The sequence below is a fragment of the Arachis hypogaea genome, chromosome 9 (assembly GCF_003086295.3).
Source record: "Arachis hypogaea cultivar Tifrunner chromosome 9, arahy.Tifrunner.gnm2.J5K5, whole genome shotgun sequence".
Lineage (NCBI taxonomy): Eukaryota > Viridiplantae > Streptophyta > Magnoliopsida > Fabales > Fabaceae > Arachis > Arachis hypogaea.
In genome coordinates, this window is record NC_092044.1 from 41,487,364 (window position 1) to 41,512,694 (window position 25,331).

Sequence of the window (25,331 nt, forward strand, 5' to 3'; positions counted from 1 at the left end):
CTTGTCCAAGGCACCAGCGACCAGTATTCACAATTCTAGAACATGAGTAAGCTTTTCACCTCAATGATCCTATCATTAGTCTTTGGAATTCTGAATCTAAATTTAACTTTTGGTTTAACTTGTGTAGCCGAATAATTTGGCTGGGGGATTTAAATTATCGGGTAGCCCTTTCTTATCGTGCGGCGAAAGCTCTTGTTGAGATGTATAACTGGAAGAACTTGTTAGAGAATGACCAAGTATGTTACTTTCTTTTTCCCTTTTGCTCCTTTCTCAAATCTTACCTTACTCACCATTTGATATCTGTTGCTTTCAGCTGCGAATAGAGCAGAGGCAAGGTCGAGTATTCAAAGGATGGAACAAAGGGAAAATATACTTCCCTCCCACATACAAGTATTCAAACAACTCAGGCAGGTATGCAGGAGATGGAAGACATTCAGAAGTTGATCATAGACCTGTGTATAGGATATTCTCAGCAGAAGTTTATCAAAGAAGCTCTAGTGGCCAAAATATTTCAGTAAAACTAGCATTCAACATTCCAAAACCAACAAAATTAGCAACTACAAAACACTAAAATCTGCCTACAGCATTAAGCATTTAGCACATTATGAAACATTTCAAAACACTAAATCTTCACCCAGCAAAATTAGTAACTACAAAACAAAGCCAATAGCAAATTTGAACAAAAAAATTAGGAGCCATCAGCAACTAGTAAACCAGATAACAAACTAACAGAGCCATCAGTAAACTAACAGATCAATCGAGCCATTGAGCAATTAGAAAATAGTCACACTAAAACAGAGTAACAAACTAACAGAGGGAACGAGTCATCAGTAAAAAAGAAGAAGACCAAAAACTGAAAACAGTCACCACTAAAAATAGAACAAAAATTGAAGAAGAAGACCGAAGAAGAAGACCAAAGAACAACAATTTCAGAACTTCAAAGTTCAAACCAAGAAGAAAATCGAAGAATCAGTGAAAAAAATAGTAAAATACCTAGAAGAACAGAGCTGGCGACGGAGGCATGAACAGAACTGGCGACGGAGGAGTAGAGCTTGCGACGGAGGAACAGAGCTACGCGACAGAGGCAGGAGGCGAGCCCGGCGACTGTGCTTCCACTGCTGAGAGTCTGAGACGTTAGCTGAGTGAGGGACCAAGTGAGATTCGAAGCTCCAACCGGCGACGGCGTCAGGAGCAGTTCGGCGGCTGAACGAAAGGGAGGGATTGAGCTCGCCGGTGTTGAGAGGAACGGCCGAGGGTGATGGGAGGGACGAGAGAGGGAGTATGTGCTGCACCGTTAGAGAATTGGAGGGAGTTAGGGTTGGTAGGGCTGGGGTGTTCTACTGAATGCTAAACGCCTGCGTTTTGGCGTTTTTGAGCAAAATAAGAAAATCGGCCGGGTTCCGATTCGGTCCGACCGACCGGTTCTCGGCCGGTTCAGCGATTTGAAAACAATTTTAATTCTAGTAGTTTTTTATGTTGAACCAAACCGTAAAAGATATCGGTTCGCGGTTAAACCAGTCGGATCGGCCGATCCGGTCCGATATTCAGAACCTTGGTATTTTGTGTCTATGTATTTCTATGTATTTGTGTTTCTGTCTTTATGTCTAAAAAATACTAATCAAATACGGCCTTAATTCACAAAATTCAGAAATTTTTATCAACATCTTAATATATTCAAGTTGATTGCAAATAAAACAGTAAATTAGATAGCTAGATATGAAAAAAAAGATAATCCCAATCAGAGTTCAGTGATATTCTCGAATAAATTATCGGTTTTGATTTAGGATAGGTATTTGTTTTTTGTTTTCGTTTTTTTTTTTTTGTGTTTAGGCACAAAAAAAAATTAATTAAATGGATAAGGTAAAGAAAACGAGAGTAGCCATGATGTCGATGGCGACCTCCACGCAAGACTATTCATAGGACAAATTGGTTGCCATGCCAACACCCAATTGGCGCGTTTCATTTCGCTAACACTGCGTGGCATTTTCGTAATTCTGATCAATTCGCAGCCCACTTTCCTTAATTCTTCACCGTCGCCCCAACACTTCTTCCACTCTCCGAAGTTTTCCCTCCCCACCAACACTTTCCTCTCTAGTCCCTTCACCCCTTGACCATCCCACAAAGACCACAAAGAAACAAAGGGGCCACGCGAAACTGGGAGAGAAACAAAGAAAAGGAAAACAAAAGGAAGGAAACTCGACCGAACTGAGGCTCCAATTCGAGAAATCAGTGTTAGAAATCGAAAATTTTCCGTGATCTAGTTTTCCGTCTCTGAGCTGAATGAGTGAAAGAGGGAAAAAGGAGAAGCAAACGGAGAAAAAGGAGAGAATGAAAAACATTTTCAAGAAGCTTCACATAGGGAGCAGTAGCCACGATCCTAACCGATCCAGTGAGATTCCGCCAACTGTCCCCTCGCCGTCGTGCGCCACTGATCACCGTGCTGCTGTAGCATCACAGAATACTGGCGTATCTCCGGCAAGCCCGTCGCCGTCGTCCTCTCCCTCTGCGGCACCGTCTGTCGCTCCATCTGGTGTCGGCGGCGCCGCCGCTGCGATCGTCAACCGGCAGGACTTCTTCTCGTCGGAAGAGGAGTTTCAGGTGCAGTTGGCCCTAGCAATCAGCGCTTCGAACTCGGATTTCGGTGGCGATCGCGAGAAGGATCAGATCCACGCGGCGACGCTGCTGAGTCTTGGAGGACACCGAATTGATTCGGCGAGGAGCAAGGATGAGGTTGCCGAGGCGCTGTCGAGGCAGTACTGGGTAAGCTCATTTGGTCAATTCTCGTCTGCGAATTAGGGTTTATGGTTGGTTAGTGGGTTTCTTCTTTTGCTATTTTTTTGTAATTTTACTCTTGTTTTAGGCTTTAATTGATTTTTTTTTTTTGTTTTGCTGAGTGAACTCAATTGCGTGTTTGGAGCTTAGGACTAGCAATTGGGTGAACGGCGTAACTTTCAAGGATTTGGAATTTTGACTTATGTGATATCTTTTTTACTATGGTCTCTGGACTGATTGAATGTGCGGTGTGTTCAAAGCTAGTCGAATGTAATATTTAATTGTTTGTTCTTTGGAAGTGCATTGTGTCCCTTGGAAATGTAGATCGCTATTTTTGGAGCCATGGGGAGTTTATTGGTGAGCTTGACATTAGAAGAAAGGTATAGGATGGCAATGATTGAGATTCTTACGGAACTGCTCTGTGGGCTCACAATTATTACCATGGTTAACATTTCTGCTGGATAATAAGCTTAATCGTCTGCCACATGTTGAGTTGGTTAGGTCGCGGGCATTGTCTCTGTGCTTTACGCTTTGAACTTTCTGTGTGGATGTTATCATTACTAGTTGCATTTCTGGGTTTCTAGAGTTTGTATCTCTAATTTATCAGTGCAGCCTGTATGCTTTTTCATCTTACTGCTTATTTACATCATAATCATTATTCTTGTGAGAATTGTGCCTTATACCATATTTGGTTTGGAAGCTCCCAAAAGCCATGTAAACTTGCTAATATGGGACTTAACAATTATATTGCTAATATGGGACTTATACCATATTTGGTTTGAATCTTGAACAGCCATGCACATTTTCATTCGAACTGCAATACATATACCATTGTTCCTAATTTATTGGCTGTCAGTGGAGCACCAAGATAGGATAATCAAGTTTGTAAATTGTATTTGATGAATGATTGAACATGAATTGCTGGCACCTTTCCATTTAATTCTTGCTTCTTGAATGGTTTGTGTTTTAATTGTCTTACATTTCTTATTCTCTATTTCACTTACTAGGATTACAATGTGCTTGACTATGAGGAAAAAGTGGTCGATGGTTTTTATGATGTTTTTGGGCTTTCTGCTGATTCTGCAATGCAAGGAAAGATGCCATCCCTAAGAGACCTCGAAACAGACCCTGGGGATTCTAGCTATGAAGTGGTCATAGTTAATCGAACAGTTGATCCTGCCTTGGAAGAGCTAGTGCAAATTGCACATTGTATTGCATTAGACTGCCCTGTCACTGAGGTTGGTATTTTGGTACAAAGGCTTGCTGAACTTGTTACAAGCCATATGGGTGGTCCTGTAAAGGATGCTAGTATTATGTTGGCAAGATGGACGGAAAGGAGTACGGAATTAAGGACATCACTTTCAACAAGTTTATTGCCTATTGGGTCCTTAAATATTGGGCTCTCTAGACATCGTGCGTTGCTTTTCAAGGTTAGAATTGTCGCTTTTTTGGTGATTAGAGTCTTGTAGGCCATACCTTTATGTTAAGATAGTCTAGTCATAACATGCAGTAAGGGGCTGCAGACAAAATTATACTAAATGGAGTAGGATATCAATTTTTTGGCTGAATCTGGTCATCAATACTTCCAATACTATTTGATCCTTCTAACCAATGGACTTGTGGATGTGTATAATTGCGAAGTATTGTTTGCGTATTAAGTCATTTGGCTTAATTGAGAGACATTTGTTTCAATGTATTTAAGGTTATCATATAAGTAGTAAGAATTTTTATTTAGATTTTTGAAATTTCTGCATACCAATTACTGGATCTGTAATATTTTATTTTGTTTTTTCTGGATGTAGGTATTGGCCGACAATATTAAGATGCCTTGTAGGCTGGTAAAAGGTAGTCATTATACTGGTGTTGAGGATGATGCTGTCAACATTATAAAGTTAGAGGATGAAAGGTTAAAGTTTTTAATACCCTTGTATGCTTCTCGTGTATTTGTATTTGTTGTTCTCTGCATGTCCGTTAGGTTTTCTCATTCTCTTTATTCTCTTTTGGGATTAATTTAATTGTTTTAAAACACACAAAAGGAGGAGGGCAACCAGAGACTCATGCTGTGGATGTGCACAGCCTGCTTGGGGGTCCCACCCCTTTAGGGTGAGGAAAAGTATTTAATGAAGGATTGATCTCATATTTCTGCCTGTTCTGTGGTTGTTCACTCTTGTTTATCCTCTTTTGTGTGTTGGAACTTGATGATGAAATTTTAGGTCCCCATATGCATCTCCAGTTGGCTGTTGGGGTTTTTTTTTTCTTTTTTTTTTTCGTCCTGACTCCTGATATCTCCTATACTGCTTTCAGGGAGTTTTTGGTTGATCTTATGGCTGCTCCTGGAACCCTTATCCCAGCTGATATTTCAAGTACAAAAGATAGTGCCTTTAAATCTTACAATCCAAAGGTTGTGCCAAGTTTACCTTCCTCTAATGAAATTGGGTCTTATTCAACACCTATTCCTGCTGATGAAGGTAGTAGTCAAAATTCTGTATTAAGAAATCATTCACCACCATGGAATGAAAAATTATATTTTGAAAAGCCTGAGTATGCACGACCTAGCTTGGGTTTCAGCAAAGACGCTGGTGTTGGTCCTTCTAAGATACCTAATAAAAGAAATACGGAAATTTCACCACCATACTCTGGTGCTTCTCTGTACAAAGGGACTCTTGGAATGAATGCAGTTGGTGATGGGATGAGATTAAATGTAAATGTTGTACCATATGCTCAGAACAACCCCAATGATTCTCATAGCCTTTTTGCAGATCTTAATCCATTTCAGATAAAAGGAACTGGGAAGACATCTGTGCATAATATACCTGTTGAAAATAAAGCTCCTGAGCTCCAGAGTACAAGAAAAAATACTATTCCTGGGCAACCCCCTGTACCATGGAAGAATTGTTATGCTTACAATGAAGTTTCCAGGAAAAATAATCGTAATCCTAATGACTACAGTCCTACATTATTAGTTTCTAATAATTCTTCCGTGTCTGAAAAGGTTAATCTCAGTGGTAGAAAATCACCATACAGTTCAAATGTAAATAATAACATAAATGTTCAAACTCAACCACAAGTTACTGGTTCCATGATAGCACCTGCAGCAATTGAACAGAACTGGATTCAGGATCTTAATGCTTATCACAATGGGGGACATGTGGAGCATTCTCAGAATGTCATGTCAGAGGCTTTTAAAGAACATGAAAACAGTGAAATCAGAGATATTGACTGGAGGGCGTGCACACATGACAGATTCATGGGAAGCAATTTAAAACTAAAGGAACCAGAGAGTCCTAGTTCATCAGTTGATTCTATTTCAAACAGGCCCAGGGTTGATCCAAATCCACCAATGTTGGATGATGTAGATGTTGGTGAATGCGAGATTCCATGGGAGGATCTGGTTATTGGAGAAAGAATTGGTCTAGGTAATGTGCATGATTTGTCTTTGCTTCTCTTGTTTCTGTTATTATTATTTTTATTGTTGTTGTTATTATTATTATTTGTAAAAATGTGATTGGTTTTCACAGTAAAGATGATGTGGAATTGAATAATTTCTTTTAGTGGATTTAAGCACAGATGGCAATCAACCATCAATTACCGAGATCTACCTTTATATATATTGTCAAATTACCTATTTTACTCCCCTTTTCTCTATTCATGCAAAGCATGTTCTGATGGCTCTTGGCATCTGTGAGACTGTGACTTACAAAATTATATTTATACATGACATGCCATTCAGAGTTTCAAAAGGATATTTTCTATGATGGCTCTTGTTGTGTCTAAGCTTTACATCTCTACTGATATGTTTCTTAAGTGTTATGTTATTTTTTATTTTTAATTCATGCTTGCTTTAAATAGGTTCATATGGCGAGGTATACCATGCAGACTGGAATGGCACAGTGAGTACTATAATTCCTTTATATACTTGATTGGGTAAACTAATCATCATCATCATCATCATCATCATCATCGTCGTCGTCATCATCTATTCTTCCCTCTGTGTGTGATAAGATAATTTGGAGACCCATCTCATGAATTGTTACATGTTAATCTATTCTTCCCTCTGCGTGCATTCACAAGTGTAGTTAGAGCACCCCTCTTTTAGAAAATAACTGATAAAAGCAATATAAAATTTGATTTGTCATGGTTAATTGAAGTTGCCCAAGAGCTGAGTATAGAAGTAGATAGCTTTTCCTTGTCATTTGTATTGCCTTGTACCCTATCTTGCCCTTGAGTACTTGATTTGTTACTTATATGAAAATTGAGAATGCATCAAAGTCCCTTTTTATTCCTTCTATCGATTATTTAATCCTTTAATGCTGATGGATGATATGCTTTTGTTGGGGCCGGTGACTAGATAAATTATAATTAGGGTAAAGTATGCCTTTTTTTGTTCCTAATGTTTTTTGTATGTTTGATTTGATTTAATTTTGTTTCTAGCTTTTCAAATAAGTTTCAATTTTATCCCTATTGTTAATATTTTGACAATCAACAATAAGTCAGAATTTCCCCAAATTTTAACACCCCCCTCTCAAAAAGAAAAAAAAAAAAAAACCAAAAAAACCTTCCCCTTCTGCCAAAACCTCCCTTTTTCTCTCCCAAATCAATAACGGCAACGCCATTGCCATCACTCCCCCCCCCCCCAGCATGTGGTTGGCGCTACTTCCTTCGCCGCCACTGCCATCACCTCTGCCTCCTCCTCCATGCGCCAGCGCCTCTAGGTTCGCCTCTGCTTCCACTCTTCACCTTCGAGCTCGACAGCAGCTGTTGGATCTGACCCTGCCACTGTTGAGCCCTCCTTCTCTGTCTCTGCCCACTTCTGCTCCGTTGTTGTCTTCAAGCTCCTCCTTCGACTCTGTTTCTGCTTCTGCCTTCATGTTCATCATCTGACTCTTGTCTTCTTGCTTCTTGTCTTGAATTTGCATGTTTCTTAATATATATATATTTTTTAATTTCTGAAATCGATCTATTTCTTTTTGTGAATGGTTTAGGATTTAGTTGGTGGTGGATTGTGAAAAGTGGGATGATGATATTCTAGTGGAATTGGGGGTTGGTTGAGGGGGGTTGGGGTAGGGTGGCGTTGTGGTGATGAGTGAGGGGCGGTGGCATTGATGTGGTGGCTGTGTGGTCGGGTTGGTTTGGGTGGGGTTGGGGTGAGATGGTGGTGGTAGTGGATGGAGGCTGAGGTTTGGGTGGGGTGAAAGAAGGGGGGGGGGGTTGTGGTGGGGTTGTGGCAATGATTTGGTGGCCGTGTGGTGGTGGCGAGGGTGGGGTAGGGTGGTAGTGTATGTGAGGGGTGGTGGGGAAAAGTGGATGTGGCGGGTGCCGGGATGATGATAATAGGAGTAAAATTATAAAAATAAAGTTGCCTAAGTGTTGATTGTCAAAAAATCAACACTAGGGGTAAAACTAGAACTTGTTTCAAGCGTTGAGGATAAAATTAAATCAAATTAAATGTTAGGGGTAATTTTGAAGAACTTTGAAAGTGTTAAGGACAAAAGGCATACTTTCCCCCTTATAATTATTTCATTCAATTCTTGTGCTACTAGTAAGAGAGATTGGAGAATTTATTCTCGCACTATCTTCTAAGTTCCATGGAAGTGTGAAGAATAGGAAGGCAAGAAAAACAAACATGAATAGCTAATGTTCTATTACTATAGTAATAAATGTTCAAATCGTTTCATGATATGGTTAAGTTCAATTGTTTTTTAGCCAACCCATAAGGTTACTTTTGTAGCCTCTATTCTGACTGATGATCTACTGTTATAATATCAGGAAGTTGCTGTGAAGAAATTTTTGGACCAGGATTTTTCAGGTGCTGCCTTGTCTGAATTCAAAAGAGAAGTAAGTAATAATTTAGCTTTTGTTCATATAATTATTATTCTTTGTGCAAAAGAAATAGAGAAAACTTTAATATCAACAAAAAACCATTATGTTGCTTAAACTATTGGGAATATTTGGTGGACAAACCAGTCAATGAAAAGAATAAAATTGACAAGTTGATGAGGTGTGGAAAGTGAAGCAATAAAATGAAGGGCAGTGATTAAGTGGGCAAGGATCCACCATCGTTGTTTTCTTGAAGGCCAAAAACTTACCTGCTTTTCCTTTTTGATGCCAGGTAAGGATAATGCGTAGACTGCGTCATCCAAATGTTGTTCTTTTTATGGGTGCTGTTACCCGTCCCCCCAATCTTTCAATTATTTCAGAGTTTCTTCCAAGGTAGATTCCTTTTTATTTTTTCCTTTCATCATAATTGTTGGACAAGTAGTGGTACTGGCTTATCAGCAACTTGTTCTTTGCAATTTTATCTCTGTTGCATGTTTCTCTAATTTGTTATGCTGATGTTTTATATGTAACATCTCAGAGGAAGCTTGTACCGAATTCTTCACCGGCCTAATTGTCAGATTGATGAGAAACGAAGGATAAAAATGGCTCTGGATGTGGTAAGTTATTGCCCTTCTTTCCTTTCAATAACCATTAACACCAGTGAGCTTTTGAATTAAGAAATAAGAACACTCCAATTTATAGGCCAGGGGAATGAATTGCTTACACACTAGCACACCAACTATTGTTCACCGTGATCTGAAGTCCCCAAATCTTTTGGTTGATAAGAACTGGAATGTTAAGGTGAGTGGTTCAAAACTTTTATCTACACATGCAGTGCTTTCCATCTCTGATTTGTACCTCCTCCTAAATTCCTTTTCATAACATTCAATTTATGTGTTTGTATAGTGGAGTTGGTAGGTTGATTCTGGAAATATGCTATTTTCACAGGTATGTGATTTTGGTTTATCACGCCTGAAGCACAACACATTTCTATCATCCAAGTCAACTGCTGGAACGGTGAGAACTAGATAAATCTATGGATTATTTTGGAGCTCATTTTTATTCACATGCTGCAACCTGCATGTGCCTTGCCTGCCATTTCTGTATTCAACCCTGACATTATATTTTATGGACATGTTAGCCTGAATGGATGGCTCCTGAAGTTCTCCGCAATGAACCCTCAAATGAGAAGTGAGTTGTCTTCAATCGATTTTTTAGCTTTTATGGATTTGTAGTGTCCCTTCAGAGTTTGGAGATGACACTGAGTACAGCTGCCTTTGTGCCCCTAATATAACCAAATTTATTTCATAATTTATCAGTATTCACTATTTAGTAAACTGATTTCTGCTAATCCTAGCTGACAGTCTTTTGCTATATGAAAATCACCTTAAAGCAGAAATGGTTCGTGTTAGTAGGCTTTTAAACAAATTTGTAATTGGTAATATTTCCATATGTAAACCTAAAGAAAAGTGTCTTCATATTGAACGTTTATAGTGATTCCATACTTAGGTGCTGTGTTCTACTGGTGAAGTCTATTTGTGCTTTTATAAACTGCAGCTGCGCCTACCAAGTGCATCACTAATTATATTTCAAATGTACAGGTGTGATGTTTACAGTTTTGGGGTCATCCTGTGGGAGCTTGCGACTCTAAGGTTGCCATGGAGTGGAATGAATCCTATGCAAGTTGTTGGTGCTGTAGGTTTCCAGAACCGTAGACTTGATATTCCCAAGGAAGTTGATCCTTTAGTTGCAAGAATAATCTGGGAATGTTGGCAACAGTAAGCATGTTTAACTTGGTAGTTTGATTATTCAGTTTCCTGTATAATCACTAACTAAACTATTTTTCCTGTGATGAAAATTTTCTGCTCCCCTTTTTCCCTCAGGGATCCAAATTTGCGTCCCTCTTTTGCACAGCTCACAGTGGCACTAAAATCCCTTCAGCGTCTAGTTATCCCATCTCATCAAGACCAGGTAGCATCACCTTTGCCGCAGGAGATTTCTGTAAATTCTACCCCCTGAAATGTCTCACTTTCTCAAGTGTCAATAACTAGGCTATCTTCGTAGTTTACTTATGTGAGTATAAAGTTATTAAATGGAACAAGAGAACAATAAGAGCCAAAGAAAAGAATGATTAAAAAAGAAAGGAAAAAAGATTATATGAAATCTTGTAACGGCAAATATTTGTGTTTAGAATTGTATCAATTGTTGCTGCAGCCAAAACTACTGCAGTGCCATTTTGTATGTATTAGCATGTCCGAGGAACCAAAACTCGGTAGTATATGTAAATTGCTGTACCTCATCTCCAAAGTTGTCATGTCTAAAGATTAAATCTTCATCACGCTCTTCCTTTTTTTTTTTTTTCTCCGCCGTTTATAGTCTGGTTAGACACTTAAAACTACGTATATACAAAGGCAATGTTGGGGTTGTGCGAGCGTGAAGAATTTTAACCACTTATAGTCTTTTCACGATGAATATTTTAAAAAAAAATCTATTTTGAAAAGATGAAAAATAAGTATTTTCTTTTAAAAGTCAATCCAAAACTTACTCTTAATCATGTCTAGATAATAGAGAATTTATAATAAAATCTAACTGCTATAACTATTAGAATTGCCATGATTCTAATAATGAAATAAGTTGTCCCAAATATTATTCTCATTTTTTAAGTTGTTCATAGTATTTTTTAACCTGACAAATCAATGATTAATCTGTTGTGTATCTAAATTCTATTTAAGAATTTGTTGTTAGCCAATAGATTATTACATATAACATGTACAAGGCAAAATTCAAACAAACGAATAAGTTAATTACTCAAGGAATCTTGTTATATTATTCTCATTTTTAATGCTACTTCACATATAATTTATGGCATTATATGTCTGCATGAATTTAATGAGAAAAAGGTGTCATTAGAAAATATCCATCCCTAATTATAAGTGCCAATTTATTTCCTTACTTTTTTCCTCCTAGGATCATACTGTCTGAAGCCTAACTAAATTTTTAGTAGTATATTTTCTCCTATTCTAATATAATTGTATAAGACATTTCGAAACCTGAAAAATTAGATTAATATGGTACAAAATAAACTATATAGCCATTCAAAAAATGTTTACCGCCACTCCCACTGTTACTATACTTTAACAAGTAGTGTTTGTCAAGTGAAAATTCCTTACTTTATTACTTCAAGTTAGACATTTGACCCTACATAATCTGACTGGATTGGTGTCATAAACATTATAAGTAATATCCAGTGCATCATATAAATATAGGCTCTCAAGGTAATATCTTAGATCATTTCAGCAAAAATATAACATCAATACAACATATAAATCTATCCAGACATTAAATTAAAGGTTGAGCTACAAGAATAAATTAAAACATGCCCATATCTCATGAATTATCATGGACTAATATATCAAAATAGATCCTTGTATCATCATCTATAAACTCACAAATGCCTAGTAATTCTGAAGACCATAACTCAGCATCAGTAGACACAAAAAGATACCGTAATGATAAATCACCTCTTCTTTCAATTCAAAAGAGAACCAGAATCACTAAGAATTTACTTTAGCTCCAAAAATCAAGCAGCTACTTGTTCATGACTTCTACTTGCTGTTGATGTTGATGTGACTCAATGTGAGAAGGGGCTCCTGATGATGGATGATGAGGTTCAGTTGTCTGCAAATATGGTCCAGGGGCTGTATAGTAATGGGGCGACATTTGATTTGCAGCTCCATATGATGGAGGAGTGGATCTGGAAATCTGAGGAGTTGCTCCTGACCCTGACAGAGGCTGATATTGTCCTCCTGAAGAAGGTGGATAATGCCCCGCCATTTGCCGATGTCCGTATGGTGTTCCATAAGGTTGATGTCCTGCTATTCGTGGTGGAGGGCCAGAAGGCGGACTATGCCCTCCTGCCATTTGAGGCGGGGATCTTGGTGGTGGTGTTGGTGGACGGTATCCAAATCTGTTCATGTTTAGCAGTCTCGGAATCTCGTCCTCCCTCCCAGCCTTCTGGAAAGTCTCCATCAAATATGTCTGCAAGGGAGAAGTAAGGCCAATGCCATACCTTATAACCTCATTAAGCAACTCTTCGCTTTTATCCAGCAAACCGTTATTGCATAGACCCTTGATCACAACCTCATAGCAAGTAGGATCAGGTTTGGGATCTTTTTCTCCCATCTTACTCAAAATTTGAGCACAGTCAATAGCTTTCCCATTCTTAATCAATTCATCAAACACCCTATTACCAAAGCTTGCAACCACCCTTAGACCGGCATCCACCATTCTATGGAACACCCTCAAAGCGTCATCAATCCTCTCCATCTTCAAGTATGCCTCAATCAAAGTCCTATGAGTTGGCACATCAGGGCTCAAAGATTTCGAGCACAGCTCTTCAAATAGTGTTTCCGCTTCAGACAGCATTCCATTCTCACAAAACCTAGCAATAATATTATTGTATCCTGCAACGTCCATAGCAAAAGGCTTCGAATTTGCCCTGGTCCCAACCTTCTTAAAAGTGGCAAGTGCTTCTGCAAACTTCCCCAGCTTAAAACACTCGTTGACCATTATATTGAAGGTATCCGAGTTCACAGCTTGAAAATTCGGAGGAGTATGATTATCCAACATCTGACGAAACAAAGCCCACGCCTCCGTGCTCTTGCCATACTTGAACAAGACCTCCAACAAGACATTGCAAGTAGCGGGCGTCATTCTAAACTCGCGATCCAATAAGGATTTGTAAGACTCCATCGCCTCCTTATCTCTACCCTGCTTGAAGTACCACTCCATGTAAGTAGCGTTGACAACCCCATCATACACCAAACACCTCTCTTTCAACTCATCAAATAGTTCATTGGCCTTGTCAAGATTCCCCAAGTTAAGGAAACCAGAAATCAGATTATTGTACACCAGAGAGTCGGCACCGTGGCCTTTAGTCAGCATCTCACGCAAGAGATCGACGGCCTCGCCAATGCGGCCGGCGTCGATGAGACCCTTAGTGAGATGGCGATAGGACACAGGGGAAGGGCTGAAAGGGGCATTGGCAATGACATGGCGATAGATTTGGATCGCCACGTCAACGTTCCCCTCATCACAGTGGGTGTTGATTAGGTTATTATAGGAAACGATATTGGGAACAATATTTGACTGGTTGAAGAAAAAGTGAAAGAGAGCGATGGCCTCTTGGTACCTCTTGGCGCGGTACATGGCGGCGATGATGGCGTTGCAGGTGAAGACGGTGGGGCGGGTGACGGAGAACACAGAGTGGCGGGCCACGGCGGAGGCGGCGTCGAGGTCGCTGGCGCGGATTAGAGACTGGACGCGGTTGTGGAGGCTAAGGCGGGGACCGACGAGGGCGGAGGTGGAATCCGGGAGGCGTGGAGCGTTGGGGTCACGGGAGGCGGTGGATTGATGAGGAGGAGGACGAATCGCATTCAGGGGAGGCTCGATGCGAAGGCGGCGCTTGCGGCGGCGGCGCTCTGCGGCTGCTTCTTCGGCGGAGGAGAACGCGAATGAACGACTCTGTGCAGTGAAAGGGAAAGGGCGAGAATCACAAACGGCAACATCTTGGAGCGTCGATAAACGGCGGAGGGAGCGGAGGAGGAGTCGGTAAAGCGGCATCGTTTCGTTGTTGGTGTCACGAATAGGTGAGAGAGAACCAAGCCCTCCCTCTACACCAAACCCTTAAACCCTGATAACTTGCTTTCGCCTTTCAGACTGCGCAGTAAACTGGTGTATGTACTGTATTTTCACTATTTTGTACGAGATAATATATAAAAGCTAAGTTTCTCGTGGCTATGACTATGACTATGGTGATTAGCCGTGACTATAAAATGTACCTTCAATAAAAAAATGACAAACGTGCTCTATCTTGTCTTTATTAACTTATTGTTTAGATACTAAATATGATAATATTTTTTTTTTGTTATTAAGTATATAACATTGTAAATAGAGTGATCTCTTAATGTTAAAGAAAATGCAATACTCCATTGTTTATGTGTGGATTGATATATGTTTAGTACTAATAGGTATGACCTGGTCTGAAAATTGATGGGATGAATAATGAATTGATAATTTTCGATGAAAAGAAGAAAGTGGCTTTGTATATGATGAGGGGCGCAGAAATTTAAAAGTGGAGGAATTGAAAATTAAAATTTTGTATAATTAAATATAATGTTATATATTTAATAATAGATATAATTATAATTAGTTTTTTAATTAAAAAAATTAATAAATACTTGTCAAATAAAAAAATTATTTTAATTTTTATAATTTTTTCATAATTTTTTAGAGTTATACATCTAATAAAATATGAAATTATCTATTTTTAAATATTTTGTTAATTAATTTATTTTATTAAATATTTATGTGACAGTAAGTTATATTTTTATATTTTACACCATTAAAAAATATGATATAAAATAATATAAGTTAATTGCATTAATAATTTTGTTATATGAATTTAAAATATATTAAAGTATTTTTATATAATAATAGGGTAAAAATTAATTAAAAAATAATAAAAAAGAACAACTAAATAAAATTAGAAAAAAATAATATTATTATAAATGTTCAAATTAATCTTAAGAAAAGAAATGTAAAACAAAAACTCTAAATTAAATAAAAAATACAAATAATATAAATATATATATATATATATATATATATATATATATATATATATATATATATAAAGAAAGTTAAATTCTAATACATAAAGAATAGTAACTCTTTTTACTATTACTACATTATTAAATTTTACTCTATACAATACATTTATTATAATAGTATATGAATTTTTAAAATTTGTTGAGGGAGCTAAGTCCACTATTTGCCCCCCTTGAATTCGTCTCTGTGTGTGGTTGAAGACAGTTAATAACGATGGATGGGTTGTTGTTGACTTCGTACACCTTTAACACTGAGAAGATCTCCGATGCCCTTTTCAGGATCACACCCTTTTACAGCCGACGAGAACCTCGGCTGTACCTCTCACCTTCAACGCCAACGGAGACTCCACCTGTCCCTCTCACCTTCAATGGCCATGGAGAAATCAGTTCTTCCTCTCACCTTTAACGCCGACGAGGACCTCCCCTACTACTCCTGCGAACTCAGAGAACAACTGGCCGCCAAAAAATGCAGACGAGCGACGAGTACCTTCCAATTTTTACTCACTAATTACAGACGGAGTCCTAGTTCTTCCAGGCTTCATGGAACTACACCCTCTACTGTTGGGATCGAGGATTTCTTAATTTTTTGATTTTATCCAATTTTTGTATTTTTGGTTTTTGAAATTTCATAATGAATTACTAAACTCTTCAAAATGTTAATTAGTAGTTGTTTATTGATTCAAATTTTTTACCTTGCTTCATTAGTGCATTTATGATCATTACATCTAGTCAAATTCTTTTAAACATTCCACATGTCAAGTTTGGATTGGTTGCTAGACCTTAGCCACCATAGTCATCAAATTAATGAAGCCACCAAAGACAACACTTATATAAAATGCAATTATTACAAGTACACACCAAAATCACTCTTTTTATTTTGGATTTTTTATATAAATTAAATAATTCTATTATTTACCGATATAAACAATTTCTAGCATTTTTACCAAATTGCGTCACATCTCATATTTCGTTTACACTGTAAACAAAATATGGTTGATATAACAAGACATGTATATTTCGTTTATAGTGTAAAAAAATACGTGTAAAATAAATTCGTTTACATTGTAAACGAAATATGTTAGGACAAATTTTCAGCAGTTATAAAAGGACGTGCAATCCATTGTATTCTTCACAACAAGTTCACTATTTCTCCTAAACCTTATTCTTTCCCAAATTAGTCATAATGTCTAGTAGTAGTGGATATTTGGTTGTATATGTGTATCTCAATTGTCTTATGAGGAATGGTGATAATGAGGTCGTGTTTGAGTGTGAGAATCCCATGTTTTTGCGTAGCCAGCGAGTTGCGTCATTGTCGGAGCTGAAGACTCTGATATTGAGGAATGTCGCTGATACTGGGAGGAAAGAGGTCGGACGAGTAGAGTATAGGCTGCTAGCACCGATAGAAAATGGAATTTTTTAATTTCGTCTATTTTGGCTGTATGGCGACGAGCATGTGCAGCTGATGTTTGACATCCATGGTAGAGTCATAGCCAAACAAGTGATGGAGCTCTTTGCAGAGGTTGGTGATGTTGGTGGTGCTGGATCTGGGCAGTCGAACTTTGTGCAGGATGATCCGCCTCTCGCACCACTGCCCATCCATGTTTCTAGTCCGTTGGATGACATGAACGTTGACGGTGAGGAATTTGATGAGGATTATGTTGTGGATAGCAACGACAGCGGTTCGTCACAAGATGATGATGACGAGGAGCTTGTGCCCGAGACTCCGGTGGAGCCATCACGCCGGTATCTTTGCCGGCCCCGCAGCCAATTCCGATGTTGTCGTCAATGCCAAGTCATTATCATACGTTGGACATGGATGTGATGCAAGAGAAAAATCTATTTTCCAACACGGGTGAAGACGATTACAAGTTAGATAAGGGTATGGAGTTCATGGTGGGCCACAGATTCAAAAGCAGAGATGCAGTACTGCAGGGAGTGAAGAATTACAGCATCCATCGAAATGCAGAGTACCGAGTATTGGAGTCTGATCGATTAAAGTACCATGTGCGTTGCCGACAATACGAAGCAGGCTGTCTTGGAGTCTCCGTGTCACTCTCCAACAGAATCTCGGATATTGGTAAGTGTAGATAGCATCTATATTCTTAGCCGTTACTTTTATGGTAGATGTACATGTTAAACAATCTAGTTTTATTTCTTTAGGGAGGTGCGTAGTGTGGGAGGCACACACACGTGTCTAGCTCCCACGATGTCTCAAGACCACCGACAGTTGGACAGTACTCTCATCTGCTGTGTCATTCTCCTGTTGATACAATCTAACCCTTCTGTGAAGATAGCCACCCTACAGGGTGCAGTTAGACAGAGCTATCACTTCAAACCCTCGTACAGGAAGGTGTGGATGGCAAAACAGAAGGCAATTGCTCAGATATACGGTGATTAGGAGGAGTCATACAACAAGGTGCCGATGTTACTATAGGCACTACAGAGTTGTTGTCCCAAAACAGTATGTGATATCAATGTTGTTCCATACTATGATGGTCACCTCCTGGTGCATGAATGCAGTTTGTTTGACATGGTTTTCTGGCCTTCCCTACCTTTGTGGAAGCCTTCAAGCACTGCAAGCCATTTATATCTGTCGATATAATGCATCTGTATGAAAAATATGGTGGAGTTTTTCTTATGGGAGTAGCACACGACGGGAATGGCAACATACTTCCCGTTGCATTTGCAATTGTGGAGTTTGAGACGATAGAGTCATGGTCTTTTTTCTTAACCAATCTGAGGAGACATGTAACGCCCATGGAGGGTCTGTTGATTATTTTGGACAGATCTCAAGTGATAAAGGCTGCACTGCAAAGAGATGACAGTGGTTGGCTGCCTCTTAGAACATTCCATGCTTACTATTTGTGGCACATGGCTGCGAATTTTATGTCGTGTTTCAAGTCTGCTGAGGAAAAGAGGTATCTCATTAATGCTGCATACAGCCCAAGCAAGGTAGGGTATGATTGGTACATGAATGCGCTTAGCACATTGTCACAGGAGATAGCTGATTGGGCTGCTCGGTTCCACAAAGAGATCTGGCTGCAACACTGCGACAGCGACTGCCAGTTTGGTCATATGACGACAAACCTCTCTGAGTGCATGAAAGCGGTTCTTAAGGGTACTCGGTATTTACTGATTTCATTCATCATACGTTGCACCTGCGAGAGGTTGCAACAGTTGTTCGTTAGAAAGGGACGGGAGGCACATGCACAACTTGTGGCGGGTAATCAGTTTTCACAGTAGCTCTTAGTAGCTATTGAAAAGAACAGGGACGAAATTTCGAAAATGTGTGTCACCCACTGTGATAGACAGGCGTCTGCATTTCTCGTGGAGGAGTTAGAGCCTTTCAAGGGTTGGTCACAAGGATCTTTTCGAGTTCTATTAACTGCCGCCACATGTGACTGCGGGCTTTTCCAGTTACTCCACTTTCCTTGTCGTCATGCGCTTGCTGCCTGTGCTGCTGCTAGTGTGGAATGGGGTTCATACGTCCATCCGGTGTACCGACAGGAGGCAGTGTATAGGGTATACAAGAAGGAGTTCCCTTTGATTCCAGATGAGAAGCTCTAGCCGGAGCGGTTCGGAGTCCAATTCCGTCCTGACCCGGCCATGCGCCAGAAATCCTCTGACAGACCTGTGTCCACTAGATTTCGCAATGAGATGGACGAAGGGGAGCACCAAGAGAAGAGGTGTGGTCTTTGTAGGCAGACCGGCCATACCAGATAAGGTTGTCCTAATTAGCCAACAGACGATGCTTAGATCATGCATTTAGATTGGTGGTTAAGATATGTAATGCTTAGTTCATGTATTAGTACTTAGTTTGATGTATCTGAGATGTGTAATGCTTAGTTCATGTATTTGGTATATCATTATGAAATATGTATTGGTTCATGTTTAGCACGGCGCATCTTTATCAAATAGTTATTACCTTTATGAAATACGTCATGGTTCATATTTATAAAATATGACCCAATTGTGACGGATAATCATAATCTATAATTATAATTTCGAAAATGATAACATAAATATAAATGCATAACTAGTGTCATAATATAATGACAAATACAAGGAGTAGTTGAGCATAAATATAAAGATAAAGACATATATAGTAACACAAATCTATAACTAGTGTCATTGTCACTGAGCTCAGAGAGACAAATTCACATGGATAAACAAAATAACGACAATCTAGCCTATCATCTGCGATGGTTGCCGGGGCCATGCAGCCGATGTCCTGTGCCGCATGGAAGGGGTCTTGCCTGTTGATGTGGTTTGCTGGGTCATGGCTCCGCAGTATCTATCTCATCGACCAGCTCAACCTGCTGACGACTGCTCGAGGCTCCGGGGTCATGCCAACCGGTGGGGAGGGGGGATGAGTGCATGATGAACGGATTCTTGTGTGGTCTAGAATTTCACAAATAAGTTCTCGTTGAAAGTATAGCTTCTAAGCCAACAAGAATCCTTTCATACAAAAGATTGTTTGGTTGTCACAAGTAACAAACCCCTAATAAAATTGATAACCGAAGTATTTAAACCTCGGGTCGTCTCTCAAGGAATTGCAGGGAAGTGTTCTTATTATTGATTGTGAGTTTTCTGAGAAATTTGGAGTTTGGGCGATGGGCATATAAATGATTATAAATTAAAGCAATGAAAATTAACAAGAGATTTTATGCAATTGAAATAAAAAGCCTTGGCTAGGAGAAGATTAATCGGAAGTTCTATCCTTATTGGATTTCCCAATATTAATAATAATAGGTTATTGTTTCTACTTAGTTAACCCTCAACAAATGAAGGAAAGTCAAGTAGTTGAGCCAACTTCTATTCACAAGTCCTAATCCTCTCCCTTGGGAAGGATTAGCGTTAGCAACTAGAGAGCTAGCCAACAAATTCCAGATACTATTTAACTCTTGAGTTTTCCAACTCAAGGGTCTCCAAATATTAATCTAACTCCAAAGTCAAGTTGGAAGCCTACTCTATTGACATGGATGCCAATTTCGCATATATGTAAAGGGAGTAGAAAGAAGACATGATAATTTTGGAATTGAGTTGAGATAATCAAGCAAATAAAGAAATTAAATAGAAAAATACTCTTTGCATTAATAAATTGACAAGATAAGAAAATAAACTAAAGTAATATAATAAATAAAAGTAGAAGAGAAACTAAATTAAAGGAACATTGAACCTGGAATTGGGAAGAAATAAACCTAAAATTAAGAGAAATCCTAAAACCTAGAGAGAGGAGAGAGCCCCTCTCTCTAGAAAACTACATCTAAAACCTAAATTGTGAATAATGAGAAGTTCTCCCCATCCTGCTCCACTCCCAGCCTTTAATCTGTGTTTTTTGGGCTTGTAACTGGGCCAAAAGAAGCCCAGAAATCGCTCCCAGCGCTTTCTACAATTTCTGCACGTGGCGCATATCACGCGTACGCGTAGGTCACGCATTTGCGTCGCTTGGCAAAATTCCTTGTCACGCGTATGTGTCGCTGTCAGCTCCTCAAAACTTCATTTTCTCAGGTTCCTTCCACTTTTACATGTTTCCTTTCCATCCTCTAAGCCATTCCTACCCTATAAAGCCTGAAAACACTTAACACACAGATCACGGCATCGAATGGTAATAAAGGATAATTAAAATTGACAGTTTAAAGGCCTAGGAAACATGTTTTCAATTATACCACAGAATTAGGAAGGATTTGTAAAACCATGCAAATTATATGAATAAGTGGGCAAGGACTTGATAAAAACCACTCAATTGAGCACAAGATAAACCATAAAATAGTGGTTTATCAGTGCATATGATCTTGAACCCAATCCTGAAGGGTGATATAGTGGAGGAGATGTGGGTCGGTGTGGTGGGGAGTCAGCTTGATCATGTAGAATATCACTGTGATCCTCCTATCGGTGATATTCGGCCTCCTCGTCAGACTCAATGTCCAGGCGCTCCCTGCGTGGGTGCACCCTGTCAGCCTCACGACGTGCAGGTCCCCCACGATCTATGGCACCCCTGTCTCTCCGAGCAGGTCTTTGCATATCCGGCTAGACCATCCTAGCCCACTTGCAACGGCCAGGGACGTTGATAAACCACAATTTTATGGTTATTTTGTATTGAATTTGGTGAATCCTATCAATGTTTCCCACATTTATTCAATGAAATAGCATAGTTTTATGAATTTCTCCTAATTGTGCTTTATGGTTGAAAACATGTTTTTTAGGCTTTTAATTAGTTAAATTTAATCCACTTTGATTCCATTCGATGCCTTGAGATGTTTGTTTAGTGATTTCAGGTTTAAGAGGCAAGGATTGGATCAAAGAAGTTAAGAAAAAGCATGCAAGATGGAGAATTCATGAAAAACAAGGATTTGTGGAATTTAAGGCTACGCGTACGTGAGATCCAAGCATATGGTGACCCACGCGTACGCGTGACAAGCAGCATGTGACTTTATTAAAGAAAATGTGACTGGCGATTTCTGAGCTGCATCAGGCCCAAATCCAACTCATTTCTGAAGCTATTAGAGGCCAAATTCAATAAGGATGGAAGGGAAAGCAATTAGGATAGAGTAGAAACATGCTTTAGGTTATATTCTAGAGAGGGAAGCTCTCTCTTCTCTCTAGAATTAGGGTAGAATTAGGTTAATTGCATCTTAGATTTAGGTTTAATTTCTTGTCTTGATCTACTTTCTTTTACTTTTCCTTGTTCTATTGCTTTAAGTTTCTTAGTTATTCTTGTTAATTTCTTATTTTGGCCACTTTTATGTTCATGAACTCTTTTTAGATCTTGATTTTCTTTAATGCAATTTTGATGTTTCTTTGTTTATTGATGTTTATTTGTGTTATTATTATTGTTATTTTGCATTTAGTAGCTGTAAATTTTATTAATTCTTGCTATTTATCATGCCTTCCTTTTATGCCTACCAAGTGTTTGATAAAATATTTGGCATAGTTTTAGAGTAGATTTTGGTACTCTTGACTTGTGATTGAGGACTTTAGTCCCTTGAGATCATTGATGTCCAATTTTATTGGTGATTTAGGGTTGTTAGTTGGTTCTAGGATCAACTATGTCCACTTGACTAACCCTCCAATGTTAGAGGACAACTAAGTGGAATTAATCCTGTGTAATCACCCTATTATGGTTAATGATCCAAGATAGGATACCTTGACTCTTGATCCTTGCCTTGAGTAGCTTTTAGCATTTACATTCCTTAGTCGTTGGTTTTAATTTCTTGTCTATCGAACCCAAAACCCAAAAATACTATCTCATAACCAATAATATGCACACTTTCCTGTAATTCCTTGAGAGACGACCTGAGGTTTAAATACTCTCGGTTTTTATTGGGTTTGCTTAAGTGACAAACAAAAATTAAACATTGATTGAGGGTTGTTTTTCGGTTTGGATTTATACTTCGACGGAATTATTTAGTGAAAATTCCTAACCACGATTTTCCTTCGTCAAGTTTTTAGCGCCGTTGTCGGGGATTTACAATAGTGTTATATTATTGGTTATTGTATATATATTGATGTTGTGAATATGTTTGCCTTTTGCTTCTTTGTTAGTTCTTGCTAGTTTAGGAGTTTGTTTTCATTAATTCTTGTTAGTTTTTGTTTTTATTTTCTTTTTTTACCATGAATTCTCATCACATTGACTATGAGTATGGTTACAACTATGTTGTAGGAAATGAGAACTACAATGAAGGATTGCATCAAGGATGGGAGAATCAAAGGTGGGAGGAGCCATATGTTTATGATAAACCCTCTTAGCAATAACCTCCTCCAACATACTATGACGTACGAACCACCCCTTGATGCATACCAGGACAACGGTTATGGTGGATCTCCTTATGATTATCAATAACCACCACCATATACCTATGAACCCCCTCCTCAATATAGCCCCCAACCACCATACTCACAATCCCCATACCACCAAACACATTCATATGATCCTAACCCATATCCACCATACCAACAACCTTATGAGCCATATGAACCATACATAGAATCACCCCAATTCCAACATCAATATCCCCAAGAACCACCACCTCCATACCATTACAAGATGAATTACCTCCCATGTATGAGAACTTTCAACCACATGATGAATTCTCCCTTCCACTATAACCCTCCATGGAAGAATATCCATATCCATTAATCCAAGAGTAATATGATCCTACCTATGTTAGCCAAGTGGAACAAGAGCTAAGAGATTGTCTCATGGAAGCGATAGATCGGCTTAAAGCAATATTGGTTCAAAAGAAGCAAGAAAAAGTCCAAAAGAGGCACAAAGATATCATGGCTAAACTTGCCAAAATTAAAGCCAACTTGGACTCAAGAGATTCATGCCACAAACAAAGCATTTTCATAGATGAATGTGGAGAATCAACCGATGACTGGAGCATGAAAGAGATATTGGAATCTCAACTTGAGAACAAGGAGATGGAGCATGTTTTGCAACAAGTGAAACGAATAGAGATTGTTGAAAAAGAAGAAGTGGTTGAAGATTTAGGCGAAGTGGAACAAGAGGTGGATCCCAAGCTTGAGGACACTTCCATACCAAGTAATGTTGTTAATGATTTTGTGGAAGTTGTTAAACCTTCTTCCATTAAACTTGAATTTGATGTTGAAGAGGATAATGTGCAACCTCCTAGGCACATTATGGATGATGAAGGATTGGAAGATGTTGAGCAAGAAGCAGGCTCTACCATTGAAGATGATTCCACACCAACTAATGTGCTAATTGAGATTGTTGAGCCTTCTTCATTGTGTTGTGAAATTGAGGACAAGAAGGACCATGCACAACCTCAAACACGTGACTTGAGCATTGAGAAATGTGTAGAAGCATTTGGTGAATAAGGAATTGAAATTGAAGACGCTTGCTTAGAGGAGGTAGTCAAAGAAGACCACAAGGGAGTGGATCTTGCAAGACCATTAGAGACATCCCTTCCTAAGTCACCATCCAACACAACATTCAAGTGGGTAAAATTCTTATCCATAAGCTTTACTTTATTCAAGAGCAAAAGAGAAGTCGTTAGTGGGTGGAAATGCCAATCAAGGTTCATTATGGTTGCATGTTCAAAGTCTAAATGCAAGGGTCGGAGTCATGCTAAATTGAATGGGTCTAGGAAGATGTTTTGGTGTTTATTTGAGAATTCGAATCACTTGCCACCCAATTGTAATTGTCATGATCAACTTGAAAACGGGTGTGAAAATAAGATTTGGGATCTCGGATTACAAGATGAGAATAAATTTTGGGAGCTCATAGCTTGTGAAGAACTCCATCAAAGTTTGATGCAATGGATTTGGAATCTTGGAGCATTTTGGGAATTCAAGCATTATTGGAGATTCAAGGATGAGTATAAGCAAAAGCCACCAAGATAATGAGCTTTCCAAATGTCCAAATTAAGGACTTTAACTAAAAGTGCTAGGTGGGAGATACCCCACCATGGTGACATCTTTTCACTTTTTTCTTTTCTATATATTGGTAAATAAGCTTAATTTCATGTTTAGTTTGGTTAGTTGAGTTTATTTGGCAGTCTAGGGTATTAAATAAGGTTTGGTGGTGTTTAGATGACTATTTGAATGTTTGAAATACTTGATTTGGTACAAGAAGTTGAAAAATTTTGAAAAATAGAGCACCAGATCACGCGTACGCGTGACCTCGCGATTTTAAACAATCCCGCGTATGCAACCCTTTTATGCGTATGCATCATGCATTTTTTGGCCCAAGACACGTGTGCGGACCATGTCTGCATACGCATTGGCCCTTGGCAGAGAGCACCCTCTGCGAATGAGCTGCTCGTGTATGCAAAACCATTCCATTTCCCCCATGTCAAGCGTACGCGTGACCCACGCGTACGCGTGAACTCTCTTGTTTCTATTTTATGCTTCTTTTAAAAAAAGAAAGAAGAAGAAGAAGAGGCTTATCATGCATACGCCTTACCCATGCGTACGCGTGATGCCCAGATTTTGAACTATGCTAGGATCGTGCGTGGACTGTGCCATCGCACGGTCCAAACAGAGAGTTGTGCGCGTAGGGTGCGAGAACTGCTCGTCCAGTGCAATTTTCTCCCATGCGTACGCGTGATC

General features: G+C 39.0%; 2 protein-coding genes across 3 annotated transcripts; one reads left to right on the forward strand and one right to left on the reverse strand.

Annotated features, from left to right (window-relative positions):
• Positions 1-1,940: 1,940 nt before the first annotated feature.
• On the forward strand, positions 1,941-10,896 carry LOC112710899 (serine/threonine-protein kinase EDR1). Of its 2 annotated transcripts, none has more exons than XR_011865685.1 (13): positions 1,941-2,760; positions 3,780-4,202; positions 4,575-4,678; positions 5,077-6,188; positions 6,622-6,662; positions 8,539-8,607; positions 8,882-8,982; positions 9,128-9,206; positions 9,292-9,390; positions 9,496-9,606; positions 9,731-9,780; positions 10,191-10,367; positions 10,473-10,896. XR_011865685.1 is itself a non-coding variant. In XM_025763354.3 (13 exons), the coding sequence occupies exons 1-13, from the start codon at positions 2,281-2,283 to the stop codon at positions 10,606-10,608; spliced, it is 2,940 nt and encodes a 979-aa protein (XP_025619139.1). In that variant the 5' UTR covers positions 1,941-2,280; the 3' UTR covers positions 10,609-10,896. The 2 variants fall into 2 exon arrangements, 1 of the variants encoding a protein (XP_025619139.1); XM_025763354.3 differs by having other exon boundaries at positions 9,538-9,606.
• Positions 10,897-11,852: 956 nt separating this feature from the next.
• Positions 11,853-14,580, reverse strand: LOC112710900 (pentatricopeptide repeat-containing protein At1g10270). Its single transcript, XM_025763356.3, has one exon. The coding sequence runs from the start codon at positions 14,209-14,211 to the stop codon at positions 12,178-12,180; it is 2,034 nt and encodes a 677-aa protein (XP_025619141.1). The 5' UTR covers positions 14,212-14,580; the 3' UTR covers positions 11,853-12,177.
• Between the last annotated feature and the right edge of the window lie 10,751 nt (positions 14,581-25,331).

Coding starts and splice junctions, on each gene's coding strand:
- LOC112710899 (XM_025763354.3), top strand. CDS start 2,281: ATGAGTGAAAGAGGGAAAAAGGAGAAGCAAACGGAGAAAAAGGAGAGA. Junction 4,679..5,076: donor ATAAAGTTAGAGGATGAAAG/GTTAAAGTTTTT, acceptor TACTGCTTTCAG/GGAGTTTTTGGTTGATCTTA. Junction 9,607..9,730: donor CCAAGTCAACTGCTGGAACG/GTGAGAACTAGA, acceptor TGGACATGTTAG/CCTGAATGGATGGCTCCTGA.
- LOC112710900 (XM_025763356.3), bottom strand. CDS start 14,211: ATGCCGCTTTACCGACTCCTCCTCCGCTCCCTCCGCCGTTTATCGACG.